This window comes from Bubalus bubalis, chromosome 3 (genome assembly GCF_019923935.1).
Source record: "Bubalus bubalis isolate 160015118507 breed Murrah chromosome 3, NDDB_SH_1, whole genome shotgun sequence".
NCBI classification, from domain to species: Eukaryota; Metazoa; Chordata; class Mammalia; order Artiodactyla; family Bovidae; genus Bubalus; species Bubalus bubalis.
Genome location: NC_059159.1, coordinates 58,000,126 through 58,020,082, shown reverse-complemented (window position 1 = coordinate 58,020,082; position 19,957 = coordinate 58,000,126). Strand labels below are relative to the sequence as shown.

General features: G+C 45.2%; 1 protein-coding gene across 5 annotated transcripts in view; it reads left to right on the top strand.

Annotated features, from left to right (window-relative positions):
• Nucleotides 1-8,610: 8,610 nt before the first annotated feature.
• The window catches only part of TOM1L1 (target of myb1 like 1 membrane trafficking protein), a 62,418-nt gene continuing 51,071 nt past the window's right edge, over nucleotides 8,611-19,957 (top strand). The window contains exons 1-3 of one of the 5 annotated variants that reach the window (XR_006640825.1): nucleotides 8,611-8,766; nucleotides 11,140-11,224; nucleotides 14,965-15,043. Coding sequence is in view for 3 of the 5 variants with exons in the window: in XM_045164966.1 (XP_045020901.1) it covers nucleotides 8,709-8,766; nucleotides 11,140-11,224; nucleotides 14,965-15,043 (222 nt within the window). In the remaining 2 variants the exon portion in view is untranslated. Of the gene's footprint in view, nucleotides 8,767-9,673; nucleotides 9,792-11,139; nucleotides 11,225-14,964; nucleotides 15,044-19,957 lie in introns of those variants that run through there. The other 4 variants (XM_045164966.1, XM_006080457.4, XM_025281284.3 and 1 more) reach the window with 4 other exon arrangements.

The window sequence follows — 19,957 nt, the reverse complement described above, 5'->3', positions numbered from 1 at the left end:
TCTGGGGACCTTTAAAAATCTTGATGCATCGAGGTTCATTAAATAAGAATCTGAGGGTGAAACTCAGGTATCATTATTCTTTACAGTAGCCTGTAGCTCAGTTGGTAAAGAATCTGCCTGCAGTGCAGGACAAGCAGGTTTGATCCCTGGGTCAGGAAGATGTGGAGAAAGAAATGGCAACCCATTCCAGTGTTCTTGCCTGGAGAATCCCCATGAACAGAGGAGCCTGGCAGGCTATAGTCTACAGGGTCGCAGGAGTCGGACACGACTTAGCTAAAAAGCCACCACGACAGGTGATTCCAACATATCAATAACTACCTTCATCAAAACAAGGAAGTCCAGCAGAATATTGAGATGGTGGAGGAAAGGCATCAATATAAGTCTAGCTCTATTAACATTAGAGCTGGATGGGAAAATTCTTAAAGAGATGGGAATACCAGACGACATTACCTTCCTCCTGAGAAATCTGTATGCAGGTCAAGAAGCCACAGTTAGAACTGGACATGGAACAATAGACTGGTTCCAAATCAGGAAAGGAGTACGTCAAGGCTGTATATTGTCACCCTGCTTCTTTAACTTGTATGCAGAGTACATCATGCAAAATGCCAGATTGGATGAAGCACAGCTGGAATCAAGATTGCAGGGAGAAATATCAATAACCTCAGATATGCAGATGACACCACTGTTACGGCAGAAAGTGAAGAGGAACTAAAGAACCTTTTGATGAAAGTAAAAGAGGAGAGTGAAAAAGTTGGCTTAAAACTCATCATTCAAAAAACGAAGATCATGGCATCCAGTCCCATCACTTCATGGCAAATAGATGGGGAAACAATGGAAACAGTGAGAGACTTTATTTTCTTGGGCTCCAAAATCACTGCAGATGGTGACTGCAGCCATTAAATTAAAAGACTCTTCCTCCTTAGAAGACAAGCTATGACCACCCTAGACAGCATATTAAAAAGCTGCTGCTGCTGCTGCTGCAGCTAAGTCGCTTCAGTCGTGTCCGACTCTGTGCGACCCCGTAGATGGAAGCCCACCAGGCTCCCCCATCCCTGGGATTCTCCAGGCAAGAACACTGGAGTGGGTTGCCATTTCCTTCTCCAATGCATGAAAGTGAAAAGTGAAAGGGAAGTTGCTCAGTCGTGTCGACTTTTAGCGACCTCATGGACTGCAGCCTACCAGGCTCCTCTGTCCATGGGATTCACCAGGCAAGAGTACTGGAGTGGGGTGCCATTGCCTTCTCCTATATTAAAAAGCAGAGACATTATTTTCCTCACAAAGGTATGTCTAGTCAAAGCTATGGTTTTTCCAGTACTCATGTATGGATGTGAGAGTTGAACTATAAAGAAAGCTGAGCACCAAAGAATTGATGCTTTTGAACTGTGGTGTTGGAGGGGACTCTTGAGAGACCCTTGGACTGCAAGGAGATCAAACCAGTCCATCCTAAAGGAAATCAGTCCTGAATCAGTCATTGGAAGGACTGGTGCTGAAGCTGAAACTCCAATAGTTTTGTCATCTGATGGGAAGAACAGAGTCATTGGAAAAGACCCTGATGCTGGGAAAGATTGAAGGCAAGGGGAGAAGGGGATGACAGAGGATGAGTTGGTTGGATGGCATCACTGACTCAATGAACATGAGTAAACTCCCGAGAGTTGGTGATGAGAATTTGGTGCTGCAGTTCATGGGGTTGCAAATGGACGGACACGACTGAGTGACTGAACTGAGCTGAACTGAACTGAATTGGTTAAAGCAGCTGAACAACAACAGCAAGGCCTTTATAATGTCTGGATACCAAACCTAACAAATCAGATTCTAGTCCCTTGAGGGGCTCATATCTAGAAGTGGGGAACATACTTCTAAACAAAGAAACAGTACAGTGTTATGAGCTCCAAGAAAGAAATCTGTAAGACAGGAAAGGAGGACTCAGTTCTCTTGGTCAGGAAAGGTTTCATGGAGAAGGGACAAGGAGAAGGCATCCTGAGGGAAATGGATAAAGAGAAAGAGGCAGGCTACAGAACTGTGGGAAGGCTAACAGGTTTAGCAGGTAGGGAGGAAGATGGAACCAGATGAAGCTCATGAGAAGTAGCAGCCAGAAAAAGGAGGATATGACAGGGAGGTGCCCTGAAAGGTGAGGGGGAAAGAAGGGTGGCTGGGATGGCATCACATAGCAGAGAGGGCAAAGAGGATGTGACTGTTAACTGGCTCAGATCTGATGATCAGATAGCTATGGAAATGTCCATCAAATGGCAGTCCACACTGGGACAGCTAGGGAGGAGAGTGGAGGTGTTTGGAACTGAACCCATGAGATAAAGAGAAGGATAAAGAGCAGTCTAGAGAAAATACTGTGGGGAGGGTTGGGGAAACACAACTTTTAATTTAAATATTAAAACAGAAAAGAGGTGCTTGTAGCAGAAGAGTTTGGGAGTCAGGGGAAGGCTATTGTGTTACAATCTCCTAGCTGGACAGAATGGCCTGGGGCTGGTCACTTCCCTTCTCTGGCTGTCCATGTTTTCATCTATAAGATGATGGGGTAGGGATTATGTGATTTATAAGGGCTTGTCCAGAGAAGGCAATGACAACCCACTCCAGTATTCTTGCCTGGCAAATCCCATGGACAGAGGAGCCTGGTAGGCTGCAGTCCATGGGGTCGCTAAGAGTCGGACACAACTGAGCAACTTCACTTTCACTTTCATGCATTGGAGAAGGAGATGGCAACCCACTCCAGTGTAGTTGCCTGGAGAATCCCAGGGACAGGGGAGCCTGGTGGGCTGCTGTCTCTAGGGTTGCACAGAGTTGGACACCACTGAAGTGATTTAGTAGCAGCAGCAGCAGTCCAGATTTGATAACCTAAAAACTTTAGTGGTAAGAACAGAGTCAATCGAGAGGGTGAAAAAGACTCTTAACTGCCTAAAACCTAATGATGGATCAGCTTTGTTTCCAGATGTGTATTTGCCATGATCGGTCACCTCACTCTCCAGGTACCATATCTAGAACCCATCTTTTAAAAAGTAAATGGTACTACCTACCATCTAGGCTTTATCCATGACAGTATATAGAATAAAGTTTCTGCTTTTGGAATCAGAGAGTCCTTTACTAGCAAGGTGACTGTGGTTTTTCTTGTCTGTAAAACAGAGTAATAATAGTAATGATTTCATAGAGTTATTATGGAATTAAATGAGAGCATGTATGTAACGTACTTAGAGCATGTATGCATGCTGAGTTGCTCAATCGTGTCCAATTCTTTGCAACTCCATGGACTGCAGCCCACCAGGCTCCTTTGTCCATGGAATTTTCCAGGCAAGAATACTGAAGTGGATTGCCATTTCCTCCTCTAGGAGATATTCCTGACCCAGGGAACAAACCTGCATCTCCTGCATTGGCAGGTGGCACCTAGAATATTGTTCTAGTACAGATAATACAGCTCAGTTGGTAAAGAATCCACCTGCAATGCAGGAGACCTTGGTTCAATTCCTGGGTGGGGAAGATCCACTGAAGAAGGGATAGGTTACCCACTCCAGTATTCTTGGGCTCTCCTTGTGGCTTAGCTGGTAAAGAATCCGCCTGTAATGTGGGTTCGATCCCTGGGTTGGGGAGATCCCCTGGAGAAGGGAAAGACTACCCAACTCCAGTATTCTGGCCTGGAGAATTCCATGGACTGTATGGAATGTCCATGGAATGGACATGGGGTTGCAAAGAGTCAGACACGACTGAGCGACTTGCACTTTTTCACAGATAATATTAGCATGCTTGAACAAGTATAGAAACAATAGCAGGACCCTGTGGCAGACGACTCCTATTCCTATCTTCTTCACGAGGTCTCCCTTTGAATCAAACAGATCCTTTAAAATAAATGAGACATATTTAATGAGCAGATTCATGTAATAACAAAAATACAGGCTTTAGAATCAAGCAGCCATGACTCAAACTCAGGTCAAGCTATTTATTTTTGAGTCTCAGATTACATATTTGTAAAAATGAAGTGCATAACTCCTGTCTTCAGGCGTAGGAAGACTACAATAAAATAGATTGCCAGTTCCAGGCATTTAAGTGTATTTAAAGTAAAGTGTATTTAAAGATTTTCTTTGCTTCTACCTAGCATTATGACTTGGAGAAGGCAATGGCACCCCACTCCAGTACTCTTGCCTGGAAAATCCCATGGGCAGAGGAGCCTGGTGGGCTGCAGTCCATGGGGTCGCTAAGAGTCGGACACGACTGAGCGACTTCACTTTCACTTTTCACTTTCATGCATTGGAGAAGGAGATGGCAACCCACTCCAGTGTTCTTGCCTGGAGAATCCCAGGGATGGGGGAGCCTGGTGGGCTGCCGTCTATGGGGTCTCATAGAGTCGGACACAACTGAAGCGACTTAGCAGCAGTAGCAGTAGCAGCATTACGACTTGTGTTTAGAAAGTTTCCTTAGAATTGAAGTTGTGGTGAGATTTTGCTCCTGGCACTCAGAAACTTTATCCTTGTTTCTTTCTGGGAGTCTGCCTCTTCTCTGACCTTGACTTAGCTGTGAATTCTATCCTACTCTCAGACCATGATAACATTGACAGGGTTGATTTTCACCCCTGGGGACTTGGGGGATCATAGAGAAAGTGGCAGAACACAGAAAGAAGGCTGCAACCATCACAACACCCTCCACGGGCACATGAGGAGGTAAAAGCTTCGGGTAGAGTTCTTGGAGAGACAGCAGTGAATGGTGGCTTGAAGCGAGATCTTAGTTCCCTGACCAGGAATTGAACTTGGGTAGCCCAGATGAGGAGAAGGCAATGGCAACCCACTCCAGTACTCTTGCCTGGAAAATCCCATGGATGGAGCAGCCTGGTGGGCTGCCGTCTATGGGGCTGCACAGAGTTGGATACGACTGAAACGACTTAGTAGCAGCAGCAGCAGCCCAGATGAAAACCAGGAATCCTACCCGCTAGATCATCAAGGCTAGAGGCTAGAAGCAAATTTTCCCTGGCTCTTGCCCCATTGAAAAATGTATTTTTCAAGGACACAAAAACTGTTAAAACAGGTATAAAGTTTATTATTAGAGACACACACAATTGGGAGAGCACACAGAGAAAGTTTGTTTAATTAAGACAGAAGCAAGGCAAAGATTCACACCTGGAGAGCAAGGGTGTGGATGTCTTAATGAGGAGGAACACAATAAAGAGGCAGTTAAATCATTTGTGGAAGGCAGTTATTCTGCATCTTTGTTTACTTTTGGTCAATTATCTTGATTCTTTTTCCATACCTGACCTGCCCTAGGACCTTTCCCACAAGCATGTGCAACATTTTTCCAAGATGAATTCCAGCCCAGAGGCCTACGGGGGTGGGGTGGGGGGGCTCTTGGCATCACATATTATGGGATAGTGCCCCCTCCTGTTGACCCCTAAGGAGCCTTTCTGCACTTGTGCAGTGTTTCCCTTGCTCCAAGGATGGGAGCTCTTGATCTTCTACTCAACAGGGTTTAGTCCCTCTTTGTCCCTGCCATACCGTTATCTTAAAGTGTCCACAGGGGACAAAGCCTGGCTACTTAGCCTGTTTCTGTTATATATAGTTAAGCATATAAATCAAATATATATTTTGATATATTTCAAATAAATATAATATGTATATTTCAAATCAAATATTTACATAGATTCAGAGATCAGTTGCTCAGTCGTGTCTGACTCTTTGCGACCCCATGAATCGCAGCACGCCAGGCCTCCCTGTCCATCACCAACACCCGGAGTTCACTCAGACTCACGTCCATCGAGTCAGCGATGCCATCCAGCCATCTCATCCTCTGTCGTCCCTTTCTCCTCCTGCCCCCAATCCCTCCCAGCATCAGAGTCTTTTACAATGTGTCAACTCTTCGCATGAGGTGGCCAAAGTACTGGAGTTTCAGCTTTAGCATCATTCCTTCCAAAGAAATCCCAGGGCTGATCTCCTTCAGAATGCACTGGTTGGATCTCCTTGCAGTCCAAGGGATTCTCAACAGTCTTCTCCAACACCACAGTTCAAAAGCATCAATTCTTCAGTGCTCAGCCTTCTTCACAGTCCAACTCTCACATCCATGCATGACCACAGGAAAAACGATAGCCTTGACTAGACGAACCTTTGTTGGCAAAGTAATGTCTCTGCTTTTGAATATGCTATCTAGGTTGGTCATAACTTTCCTTCCAGGGAGTAAGCGTCTTTTAATTTCATGGCTGCAGTCACCATCTGCAGTGATTTTGGAGCCCAAAAAAATAAAGTCTGACACTGTTTCCACTGTTTCCCCATCTATTTCCCATGAAGTGATGGGACCGGATGCCATGATCTTCATTTTCTGAATATTAAGCTTTAAGCCAACTTTTTCACTCTCCTCTTTCACTTTCATCAAGAGGCTTTTTAGTTCCTCTTCACTTTGTGCCATAAGGGTGGTGTCATCTGCATATCTGAGGTTATTGATATTTCTCCCGGCAATCTTGATTCCAGCTTGTGCTTCTTCCAGTCCAGTGTTTCTCATGATGTACTCTGATATAAGTTAAATAAGCAGGGTGACAATATACAGCCTTGACAAACTCCTTTTCCTATTTGGAACCAGTCTGTTGTTCCATGTCCAGTTCTAACTCTTGCTTCCTGATCTGCATATAGGTTTCTCAAGAGGCAGGTCAGGTGGTCTGGTATTCCCATGTCTTTCAGAATTTTCCACAATTTATTGTGATCCACAGAGTCAAAGGCTTTGGCATAGTCAATAAAGCAGAAATAGATGTTTCTCTGGAACTCTCTTGCTTTTTCCATGATCCAGCGGATGTTGGCAATTTGATCTCTGGTTCCCTTGCCTTTTCTAAAACCAGCTTGAACATCTGGAAGTTCACGGTTCATGTGTTGCTGAAGCCTGGCTTGGAGAATTTTGAGCATTACTTTACTAGTGTGTGAGATGAGTGCAATTGTGCGGTGGTAGTTTGAGCATTCTTTGGCATTGCCTTTCTTTGGGATTGGAATGAAAACTGACCATTCCCAGTCCTGTGGCCACTGCTGAGTTTTCCAAATTTGCTGGCATATTGAGTGCAGCACTTTCACAGCATCATCTTTCAGGATTTGAAATAGCTCAACTGGAATTCCATCACCTCCACTAACTTTGTTCATAGTGATGCTTTCTAAGGCCCACTTGACTTCACATTCCAGGATATCTGGCTCTAGGTCAGTGATCACATCATCGTGATTATCTGGGGAAATTAAAAAAAAAAAATCTCTTGCATGAGAAGTAGCAGTTATGTTAAAAATCTGCTTGTTGATTCCTTCCTTGTTCTCATGCCCTGATGGAAGGCCATGACATCAACAGCAGCCTAACCTGAAACTGACTTTCTCTTTAAGGTTGCTTGATTGTAGGGTTCAGAGAGTGAAATGCTTTGTACACTGTATAATATGAAAGAGATTAGGTTGGTGATGTCACAAGAGGTTTTCAACAGTGTCAGCAGAAGCTGTAGTGATGACTAAGGAACTGATAAGTAGCACCATATAAAGGAGTTCCCCTGGATATGCATGTGGAGAGTATTAGTCACAGGTAGGAGATATTTACAACAAAAATGTTTCACTCTAGATTTTAGAATCCCAAGTAATAGCTCGCAAGGGTCAAGTAAAATCGGAAATAAATTAGAGCAAAACACCCAAGTGAGTTAGCCCCTTGGTGCACACTGGGATTGGTTTTGATTTATGTGCTTACATATATGACTAGGAACATAAGGCAGATCTCCTCACCATTTCCAGGACCAAAGAAGGGTTCGTAGAGCTGGGCCCAAGCGGACCTCAGGAAGTGAGACCTGGAAGTGCAGGGAGCCCATGTGGTGCTAACTGCCATCACCTTGGAGACACCCAGCCTCCAGCCGGCCCTGGAGTCACGGAGGACTGTCGGGGTAGCCAGTCAGATGTTCATCGAGTGCCCCAGAAGAGGGAAAGGGCAACCGGGAAGCGGTTGAAGAGCTCAAGCTCGGATTTACATTCCAAAGCAGTTCTAAGGCCGACCAGTCTGCTCGGGCAAAAGGAAAGCCCTTTCCTTTCCTCAGTTCGCGGGAGGACGGTTCCCAGAAGGAGCCCGGAGCTCGCTCGGCGGCGCCACGCGGTCCCTCAGGAAACTGGGGCGAGACGACGGCCAGCGCCTGGTTTGAAGCCAGTCCGCCCTCCTGACCCTCACCTGCAGCCTAAGGGCGAGGGACACGCCTTCGCTCCCGGATCTCGGGGCCGGGTCAATAAGCAGGGCGGGGTAAATATTTCCAGGCGCTCGATTCCCTCAGTGGCTAAACATTTGTTCTATGGGTGTCAGACGCTGACCTGGGCGGGTTACGTGGCTAATGTTCACCGTGGCCTGTGTAACTCAGCGTTTCCTTCTCTACAAGGGGGCGCAGGAGGCGCCGAGAAGGGCAGCGCCCCGCCCCGAGAGCAACAGGATCCGCGCTCTGGCCCCAGCGGCGGCCCCCGGGCCTTGAAGCCTGTCCCCGGGGCGCGGCACGTGCGCGCGCGGCCGACCCCTCGGGGGAACCCCCCCCTGCCCCGCCCCTTCCAGGGCCCGCCCCGCCCCCTCCGCTCCCTCGCCCACGCCTCCTCCCCTCCAGAGACCCCGCCCCGCCCCCCTCCCTGGACCCCGCCCTCTGGGGACCCGGCTCCGCCCGGCGCCCCGCAGCAGCCGAGGGAGGAGCCGGGGCCGTGCGGGAGGAGTCGCGGGCGGCGGAGGCCGGGCGCGCTCGCAGCACGGCCATGGCGTTCGGCAGGAGTCACCGGGACCCGTACGCGAACTCCCTGGGCCAGCTGATAGGTAAGGGGGGCCCCGCGCCCCGACTCCGTTCCCCGCCGCACGGAACCGCGTGGGTCCCGGCTCGCGGAGCTCCCCGCTTCCCCGCAACTTTCCCGGGCCCGCGCCCGCCGGTGCGGCGATACCCCTGTTGCGACCCGTCTCTCTCGAAGCCCGGCTCCGCACTGTTCCCCAGCGCCTTCCAGCGCGGTGGGCGTGGGAGCGGACAGGTGGCCCGGGGGTCGGGGGCGGCGGGCCTGGCCCTCCGCGGGGGTGCCGCCCTCTGGGGCAGGGCGAGCCTCTCCGAGAGCGAGCCAAGTGTTGTGCCCGCTCTGCGAGGGGAAGGTTCCAGGAGGCTGAGTGCAGTGACCTCGCCGGCACAGGCAGGTGTCCAGACGCGTGCTCGCAGATTCCAGGCCGTTACAGCCCGAGCTCCTTTTTCGAGAGGAACAAAGAGAAGGGACGTGCTGAGCACAGGAGCGAAGAGAGGGGAGGCAGGCTCTCTCTCGGGGACACCAGAGGCCTCTGCGGGCCACCGAGGGCCACGCAGGTGTCTCCCCGACTCCTTTGGCTCTCCCGTGGGCGCGTCCCCGTCGGCGTACGCGGAAGCGGGAGCCGTGCCCGGGGCTGCTCACAGACGCGGCTCCGTGCCTCCCTCGGGAATCGTGTGTAACACCCGTGCCGGGAGGTGCCAAGCAGAGCGTGATCATGTCGGCGAACTTAGTGGGAAGAGGAAATTAGGAGACTCAAATTTGGACAGTTTATCCTGCAGCTTAGTTTACTGCTCTTTAAAAAGTACACGCCACTCAACCTGAAGCTTGGTTCCCACAACTTTATGAGATAGTGAGTGTAACTTCCATTGAGGAGGAAATGCTTTCCAAACTGTTGCTGGCTTTTTCTCTGTCGGGTGTTAAACTCTGACCAGAAATGGAGTCGGACTGCATCTTCATAATCTGATTTATTCTTTGGTGGTTTGCACATTTACTGACTGCCAACTGTATGCCTGGACCTGAAGCAGGCACGGGCAAGACCTGGTCTCGGCCATCAAGGTATGGGGAAGATGCACACATATATGGGGAAGTAATTATAGTACAGTACCTTTGCAAAGGAAGAGAAATTTAAAACACCCAAAACTTACGAAAAGGGAGAACTTAACTCTGCCATGGCTTTTGAAGGATGAGTAGGAGATTTCTAGGAAGATGGGAAGGTGGGAGGAAGGAGCATAGAATGGGGAGCAAAGAAACTGGCTGAAAGAACCTTGTGACTAAACACAAGTTTGGTAAGCTTTGTCCATTTTGAATGCCAAATCCAGATAGTGCTTCTCCTAGGTGGGGAGCAGAATCGGCTTTGGAGTTCTGCCAGCCAAACCTTTATCCTCTTCTTAATCCTTTTAATTAATTTTTGCTCCTTTCCCTGTTGGTCCTCATGTTTTCACACTAAGGAATATTTTCCTTTCCTTTTAGGAAAGATGTTAAGATCACTCAGGTTGAGTGTTCTATGATGCTCTTTGTAGGTGGCATTCTGTATTCTTAAGGAGGCTGTCTGGACAGGGAAAAACTATTTGATTGTCTAATGATGAGGTTCCAGGTACAGGAGCCTTCAAGTTATGTCTGGTGCAGCGGTGGTTAATACAGGTGCTGGCAAGTACATAGGCAGTTTCAGTAGATCTCTCTTTTTCTCAACACCACTCGGCCAAGGAGAATACGTGACTTTAAAAAGCAAACAAAAACAACCTAGATTTGAAGCTGGTTCTACCTTGTACTGGCTGTGTAGCCTTGGGTAATTTCCTTAACCTTCTTGAACTTTTGTGTCATTATCTCTGACAGTGGGTCAAATGAAATTGCATAAGATAAAATACTTAGCAGTATGCCTTCTCTGAAAGACAGGCAGGCAGATGGAGATTTAGGTGGGCTGTTCTGGCCCTGAAGTCTTTATTAATAGGTCATTTATTACTGTGGCAACAGCAGCACTCTGAACCTGGATCTTGACTGATTCTTGAATTACTGGGAATTGTGCAAAAAAAAAAAAAAAAAAAACTGTCTGTCTTTTGGTGATGTAAACTTAATGGTGCTTGCTAGGGAACCCCAGGCAGATTGTTTCTAGAAAACCAGACATGTTTGGGGCTTTTCTGGTGCTTTAGACAGTAAAGAATCTGCCTGCAATGCAGGAGACCCAGGTTCAATCCCTGGGTTGGGAAGATCCTTTGAAGAAAGGAATGGCAGCCCACTCCAGTATTCTTGCCTGGAGAATTGCACGAACAGAGGAGCCTGGTAGGCTATAGTCCATGGGGTCACAAACAGTCGGACGTGACTGAGTGTCTGATGAATACTTTCACTTTTTTTTGAGACGTGTTTTATTCTGTTATAGCTCAGACTCAAGATAACTTTTTCTTTGCAGAAAAGGCTACGTTTGCTGGAGTGCACACAGAAGACTGGGGCCAGTTCATGCACATCTGTGACATAATTAACACCACCCACGATGGGTGAGTTCAGAGTGTGGTTCATGTGTTTGTCTCATAAGAAGCATCAGAACTATAGTGTGTTTTCTCCTGCAAACTTTGAGTTTTCTCTTGCAGACTTGGGTTTTCTTGTTGAAATAGTGTTTCCATCAGCTTTTAAGCACCCACTGCCTTTTGAAGACATGTCAGGTTGAAATATTAGGATGGCTGTGTTTTTCAGCATGTGGAATATCTGAGAATCCATTATCATTTTTCTCTTTGCCTTTCTTTTCCTTAATAATTTCAAATTTTGTCTCTGTGAGGCTCAAATCCCTTATTCTTTTAAGAGAGGGGGAGATATTGTCTCCTTCATTAAGAATTCTTCTTGCTCTGATTGCCAGTATTTTATGTTATTGTAATTGAAAAATATTATGAAGAAGCTGGTGGACTCCTGGTGGTGAACTGTCCCTGAGCAGTTGTCATTATCAACCAGAAAATAATCTAGCAGTTGTTTTCCTCTGCCTGTCACAAGACCATTTTTTTCTTCTGAATGCCAACTCATCCATGTTTACACTCCGTTGTTAAACAATATGGTATCTTTTGTTACACTTCTTAAACTTTAAGAAGTTGAAATTTAAAAAACAAAATCATTAAGGCTATTTTGTGACTTAGTCTGAATTATAACTTGTTGTAAGGGATACAGTTCTCTTGATTTTCCTGCACATTTAAAGTAATCATGAACAGCTAACGCGATTATCTTAGTTTATGTTGATGAATGCAGAGTTCCAAATAACAGCAAGGCGACTTAAGAAAGACTTCCTCAGTGATCAATGCAAAGAAATAGAGGAAAACAATAGAATGTGAAAGACTAGAGATCTCTTCAAGAAAATTAGAGATAAAAGGGAACTTTTCATGCAAAGATGGGTACAATAAAGGACAGAAATGGTATGGACTTAACAGAAGCAGAAGAGGTGGTAAGAATACACAGAAGAACTATGCAAAAATATCTTCATAACCCAGATAATCACAATGGTGTGATCATTCACCTAGAGCCAGATATCCTGAAATGTGAAGTCAAGTGGGACTTAGGAAGCATCACTATGAATAAAACTAGTAGAGGGGATGGCATTCCAGTTGAGCTGTTTCAAATCCTAAAATATGATGCTGTGAAAGTGCTGCACTCGGTATGCCAGCAAATTTGGAAAACTCAGCAATGGCCACAGGACTGGAAAAGGTCAGTTTTCATTCCAATCCCAAACAAAGGCAATGCCAAAGAATGTTCGAACTACCACACAATTGCACTCATCTCACACGATAGCAAAGTAATGCTCAAAATTCTCCAAGCCAGGCTTCAGCAATACGTGAATGGTGAACTTCCAGATTTTCAAGCTGTATTTTGAAAAGGCATAGGAATCAGAGATAAAATTACGAACATCCCCTGGATCATGGAAAAAGCAAGAGAGTTCCAGAAAAACATCTACTTCTGCTTTATTGACTATGCTAAAGCCTTTGACTGTGTGGATCACAACAAACTGTGGAAAATTCTGAAAGAGATGGGAATACCAGACCATCTGACCTACCTCTTGGGAAACCTGTATGCAGGTCAGGAAGCAACAGTTAGAACTGGACATGGAACAACAGACTGGTTCCAAATAGGAAAAGGAGTACGTCAAGGCTGTATATTGTCACCCTGCTTATTTAACTTATATGTAGAGTACATCATGTGAAATGCCAGGCTAGATGAAGCACAAGCTGGAATCAAGATTGCCGGGAGAAATATCAATAACCTCAGATATGCAGATGACACCACCTTTATTACAGAAGACAAGAGGCAGAAAGAGCCTCTTGATGAAAGTGAAAGAGGAGAGTGAAAAAGTTGGCTTAAAACTTAGCATTCAGAAAACTAACATTCTATTTAAAACTAAAACTTAACATTCATGGCATCTGGTCCCATCACTTCATGGCAAATAGATGGGGAAACAGTGGAAACAGTGGCAGACTTTATTTTTTTGGGCTCCAGAATCACTGCAGATGGTGTCCATAGCCATGAAATCGCTTGTTCCTTGAAAGAAAAGCTATGACCAACCTCGACAAATTCACATATGGACGTGAATTTGAGTAAACTCCAGGAGTTAGTGATGGAAAGGAAAGCCTGGCATGCTACAGTCCATGGGGTCACAAAGAGTCGGACACAACTGAGTGACTGAACAGAACTGATGCTGATAAAGAAAACATTACACTTAATTATTGACTCTATCGATGGAAAGTGCTTAAAGTACTAACTAGTACTTTAAAGTATTTATAATGGTTTCTCTATAATCTTATTTCCCGCATTTGGTTCCTCTGAACCTTTTCTTCACTTATAATACTGACTTCTTCCTTGATAGTGCAAAAAGGGGATCTCAATGTAAAATTGTTTTACTTACTTATTTTTTCCTTTTTTATGTATATTTATTTAGCCACATCAGGTCTTAGTTGTGGCATGTGGGATCTAGTCCTCTGACCAGGAATCAAACCTGGGCCCCTGCTTTGGGAGCTCACAGTCTTAGCCACTGGACTACCAGGGAATTCCCCAATTTTTTTCTTTTAAAACAGTATCTTTATTCTTTTAAGCTTTTCCAAGAATTTAATCTTAGATTTTATATATGATCTTTTAGAAATATATCTATTATAAGAGTTACAATTGTAAATATATGTAATGTTATATAATTTATATTATCATATAATAGAAATTCTACCCATGCAAACATAACAAAATTAGAAGGTAATATGCAAAAAGGATTTGTATCTTTTTTAAGTTTTGAAGTGTAATTGGCATACAACACTGTGTAAGTTTAAAATGGTCAGCAAATGACTTGACTTACATATATTACAAAACAATTTCCACAATAAGTTAGCATCACAGTTACACCTCATAAAATTACAAAAACAATTTTTTCCCTCGTGATGAGAACTTTTAGTGTCTACTGTCTTAATAGCTGTCAAATATATCATATAGCAGAATTAACTACAATCATCATGTTGTACGTTACATCCACATTACTTACTTAAAACTGGTCATCTTGAAGTGAATTTGGGCTGTCTACATATACATAGTTCTTCCTTTTGTAGCATAAAATTGTAGCATATCGATTAGTCCTAGTTTGTCCTAACTCCTCCTCCTATATCCCACTGCCTGTAGGGTGCTTGGGGCTTTCCAAGTGGTGCTAGTGGTAAAGAATTTGCCTGCCAATGCAGGAGACGCAAGAGATGCGGGTTTGACCCCTGAGAAAGGAAGATCCCCTAGAGGAGGAAATGGCACCCCACTCCAGTATTCTTGCCTAAATAATCCCATGGACAGAAGAGCCTGGAAGGCTACAGTCCATGGGGTCTCAAAGAGTTGGACACAACTTAGCAACTCAACAAAAACAACAATAGGGTGTGTAGGAAATACTAATAATAAACATAGGTCACATTTTCAGAAATTCATTTCAGGTAAGGTGGTTCTGTGCATTGACACAGAGAGGGCTGTGGGTGTGAATATGTTTCACATGTAGTGCTTTCTAGGCAATGATCATCTGAATACGTTACTTGGTTTTCACAAGGAGGAAGTTGGTACTGTCTGCCTGGATGTATGAGGAAACGGGTCTAACAAGTGCAGTCATCTGCCCAGTGTCACACAGCAGAACTAAGACCCTGGGTGTCTCCTCAGCCATTCCTCTTTGCACGCTGCAGAGTGCTTTTCAGAGACGGACTTGCTTTCCACAGGGCCTGCATTGATGATTTTACTGTGTTTATTGTCGTAGGCCAAAAGATGCAGTAAAAGCCTTGAAGAAAAGGATTTCCAAAAACTATAATCATAAAGAAATCCAACTCACCTTGTCAGTAAGTACTTTAATGTTAAATTGAGATTAAGATTGCCTAAGTTATAGTCACATTTCTAATTTTGGGTCTAAAGGATACAAATACTCTGAGATAATAGGTGAGCAAAAAGTATGTACAGTATGGATTAAAATGATTCATTTACTGAGAATTACAGAATCAAGGGAGTTTTGTTAATTGTTAGAGCATTTAATTTGGTGGAAAATGAGTGTTCCTGGAAAATCATATTTTCCTGGTTAGGAGATAAGAACTGGTAATGAACAACTTGGAGGAACTGAGCTGATCAAGAAGTCTGTGTATGTGTTACACGTGGGGAGAACTGAAGCTTGAAAAACGCCCCCTCTTAGCTCCCTGCCTTGCTTGCGCATCTCTGGAATTCTGAGGTGCTGGCAGCTCTCTAGGGTCCAGCCAAGTTCTGCTGCCTGATGTAATTTGAATTAAGTTCTTTGTTGATAGAAACAATTCTGTGCACCGTGTTTCTTGATATGGGTGTAGCCATTTATTTGATATGTTCCCGTTTTCCCCCAACCTTGGCTGTGTGACCCCTGCAGTTGCTGGGTGAGTTGCCAGGTTCACGTCGGTACATCTTGCAGACCCTGCCTGCTGCCTGAGAGTGAGCTGTGTGCTTTCGGGTGTCTTCTGAGTGCCTTTGCTGACCTCCTCCTGGCCCCACGCCACACCGGGCTGTGGCGCTCCTCTGCCAGCATCAGACTGCCCTTAGCAGGGCTGGGCATGGTTATCTAGAGGGCTATGGAGCAGAGCTGAGCTTTGCCCCCCTTTTCTAGCTTCAAGGGGAAAAGAACTTAGCACCTCTTGCTTACTTGGAGAAGAAATGAAGTCTTAATGATACTGTCACTGAAGAAACCCTACAAGTTAGGGTCAGAATACAGTTTTAGAAGGATCGTCTCCTCCACCTTTTTGGACCTCTCCCCTCTCCTTCACCATGGTCGCCTCCTCAGGGAGGTCACGGAGTGGAGGGAACCAGAGAGAGGAGTAAGGTGCTCCAGGGGAAATGGGAGAACAGTGGGTTGGTGATGGAAAATCACCTTTGCCTGGTACTTTACCTGGTAGCTCAGCTGGTAAAGAATCTGCCTGCAATGCAGGAAATGCTGGTTTGATTTCCAGGTCAGAAAGATCTGCTGGAGAAGGGTTAGGCTACCCACTCCAGTCTTCTTGGGCTTCCCTGGTGGCTCAGCTGGTAAAGAATCCACCAGCAATGCAGGAGACCTGGGTTCAATCCCTTTGTTGGGAAGATCCCCTGGATAAGGGAAAGGCTACCCCCTCCAGGATTCTGGCCTGGAGAATTCCATGGACTGAGGAGCCTGGCAGCCTGTGGTCCATTGGGTCACAAAGAGTTGGACACAGCTGAGCGACATTCACTTTCACTTCGGCTGATGCTCTCAACAACCCTGTGAAGAAGTTGTATTATTGACTCCACTTCTCAGATGAAGAAACTGATACTTGGTGAGGTTAAGTGATGTTTTTTTTTCCCCCTCCAACTTTTAAGTAGCATAGGCAAGATTTCAGTGCAGGTCTCAGATTCTAAATTCCATGCCCTGGCCCCACACCACCTTGCTTCCTTGAACAAATCATGCCCCTTGAAAGAACAGTCACTGTGTTTCATTTGTGTCTTCAACTTCTTTGTGGTGGAAGATTTCAGGTATTAGGTGTTGACTGAGTGTCCTTCAGCCCCCATCCCCTTCTCCTAGCATCCAGGAAGGACTCAGGGAGTGATTGTGATTTGGGGTAGAAAGGTATACAGCTGTGCCCTGAAATGGAGGACGTCCCAGGGCTGCTGAAGGTTAGGAGAATTGACTGAGGAACCTAAGGGCAGAAGATGAATTTACGCCGTTTTCCGAATTTCAGCACACGGTGTTTCACCTTCTGACAGCTGTGGATTCTGTATGATGCCTTTGTCTCTCTCTGTTACAGCCAGCTTACCTGATCTTTCGGTGGTGGCTTTCTGTCCCTGGTCCATCACTTCCTCCATCCAGCTTCCTTTTCTCCGGGGACGAATCAGGACTCTCCCCTGAGGAAGCTGAGCTGTTCCCGAGTGTTGTGTCTTATACTCCATCTCTCTTTGAGTCCCCACACTTTCTCTCCTGCAGGTCATCTGATCACTCAGGCCTTGCTCACAGGAAGCCTGTTCCCTGTTCCATCTCTGGTAACTGTTTCATTCTCGCCTCCTGATTTCCATACCAACACGTGAGAGCAAGTGAGTCTAAGACCTGTGCCAAAGTAAAGGTGAGAGTCACAGGTTAGGAGCCAGAATAGCTCCTCATTGTTAGGGGCAGAGTTCATTAAGGTTCCTGCTTCTTGGACTTCTTTGAATTGGCTTTTGATTCTTGATAGCGTCATGCAGCTTTCCCTGAGTTCTTTATTTAATGGCCCAGGCACCTCACCTCAGACTACTCACTGCACTGGAGTGGTGTGTTTAATTTTTTAGAACAGACTTTAATATAAACTTAAGCAGAGATCCAACCAGTCCATTCTGAAGGAGATCAGCCCTGGGATTTCTTTGGAAGGAATGATGCTAAAGCTGAAACTCTAGTACTTTGGCCACCTCATGCGAAGAGTTGACTCATTGGAAAAGACTCAGATGCTGGGAAGGATTGGGGGCAGGAGGAAAAGGGGATGACAGAGGATGAGATGGCTGGATGGTATCACTGACTCAATGGACGTGAGTCTGAGTGAACTCCCAGAGTTGGTGATGGACAGGGAGGCCTGGCGTGCTGCGATTCATGGGTTCGCAAAGAGTCGGACATGACTGAGTGACTGAACTGAACTTAACTGAATTATGAGAGAAATTAGTCACAGAAACAAATATCCAGTGTCTGTCAAAGGCAATTATTTGTTTACCAATAAACTCTTTAACAACGGATCCTCATATATTACATTTCCATTTTATCATGGTGAAGTGATGAGAGCCTGTCAAAGTCGATTATAAATGTCCTTTGTATTATCTGTCATTTAGGTTCTCCATGGACTTGTTAGCCTTTGCTGGGATCTGACTAGACTCTGATTTCCTGCTATCAGTTGGTGGTGTGGTTTTGTCAAGAAGCCTGTTGTTTTGTCTTATTTTAAAAACCATTTAGTTATCAGGCTTTATAACTCTTCCTATCAAGAGATGGGAATACCAGACCACTTACCTGCCTCCGGAGAAATCTGTATACAGATCAAGAAGCAACAGTTAGAACTGGACATGGAACAACAGACTGGTTCCAAATAGGGAAAGGAGCACATCAAGGATGTATATTGTCACCCTGCTTATTTAACTTATATGCAGAGTACATCATGCAAAATGCCGGGCTGGATGAAGCACAAGCTGGAATCAAGATTGCAGGGAGAAACATCGATAACCTCAGATACGCAGATGACATTACCCTTATGGCAGAAAGCGAAGAGGAACTAAAGAGCCTCGTGATGAAAGTGAAAGAGGAGAGTGAAAAAGCTGGCTTGAAACTCAACATTCAAAAAATGAAGATCATGGCATCCAGTTCCATCACTCCATGGCAATTAAATGGGGAAACAGTGGAAACAGTGAGAGACTTTATTTTCTTGGGCTCCAAAATCACTGCAGATTATGACTGCACCCATGAATTTAAAAGATGTTTGCTCTTTGGAAGGAAAGCTATGACCAACTTAGACAGCATATTGAAAAGCAGAGACATTACTTTGCCAGCAAAGGTCTGTCTAGTCAAGGCTATAGTTTTTCCAGTAGTCATGTATGGATGTGAGAGTTGGACTATGAAGAAAGCTGAGCGCTGAAGAATTGATGCTTTTGAACTGTGGTGTTGGAGAAGACTCTTGAGAGTCCCTTGGACTGCAAGGAGATCCAACCAGTCAATCCTAAAGGAGATCAGTCCTGAATATTCATTCAGTGGACGAACTGATGCTGAAGCTGAAACTCCAATACTTTGGCCACCTGATGCAAAGAACTGACTCATTTGTAAAGACCCTGATGCTGGGAAAGATTGAGGGCAGGAAGAGAAGGGGATGACAGAGGATGAGATGGTTAGATGGCATCACTGACTCAATGGACATGGGTTTGGGTGGATTCCGGGAGTTGGTGATGGACAGGGAGGCCTGGCGTGCTGCGATTCATGGGGTCGCAAAGAGTAGGACATGACTGAGCAACTGAACTGAACTGAACTGATAACTCTTTTTTTTTGTATACATATATCCCCTCCCTTTTGAAACTCCCTCCCATCTCCCTCCCCATCCCATCCCTCTAGGTTGATACAGAGCCCCTGTTTGAGTTTCCTAAGCCATACAGCAAATTCCTGTTGGCTAGCTGTTTTACATATGGTAATGTAAGTTTCCATGTTACTCCTTCCATACATCTCACTCTCTCCCCATGTCCGTAAGTCTATTCTCTATGTCTGTTTCTCCATTGCTGCCCTGTAAATAAATTCTTCAGTACCATTTTTCTAGATTCCGTATGTATGTGTTAGAATATGGTATTTATCTTTCTCTTTCTGACTCACTTCAGTCTATATAATAGGTATTAGGTTCATCCACCTCATTAGAGCAGACTCAATGTGTTCCTTCTTATGGCTGAGTAATATTCCATTGTGTATATGTACCACAACTTCTTTATCCATTCGTCAGTGGATATCTAGGTTGAACTGAACTGATAACTCTTAGACAGAGTCTAGTCTTTACTTGAATGAGTCAGTTATGATAAGTCTCAGCAAGATACTATTATTGTGAAGAGGAAAGTGGTTGAAGAGGTTCCTGGGAATCAGTTAATTAGTTGAAGCACCCCCTAGGTGGTGAGTTATGGGGACTTCAGAATTAGTGTAAAATGTCTTTATTCCTCTAGAAACTTACAAAGTAAGCTCATCCCCTAAAGTGGCCTTAGCTTAGTATGTTTTTCAGCTCTGGATGACCCCGGAGCCTGGGTTACTATGTTTC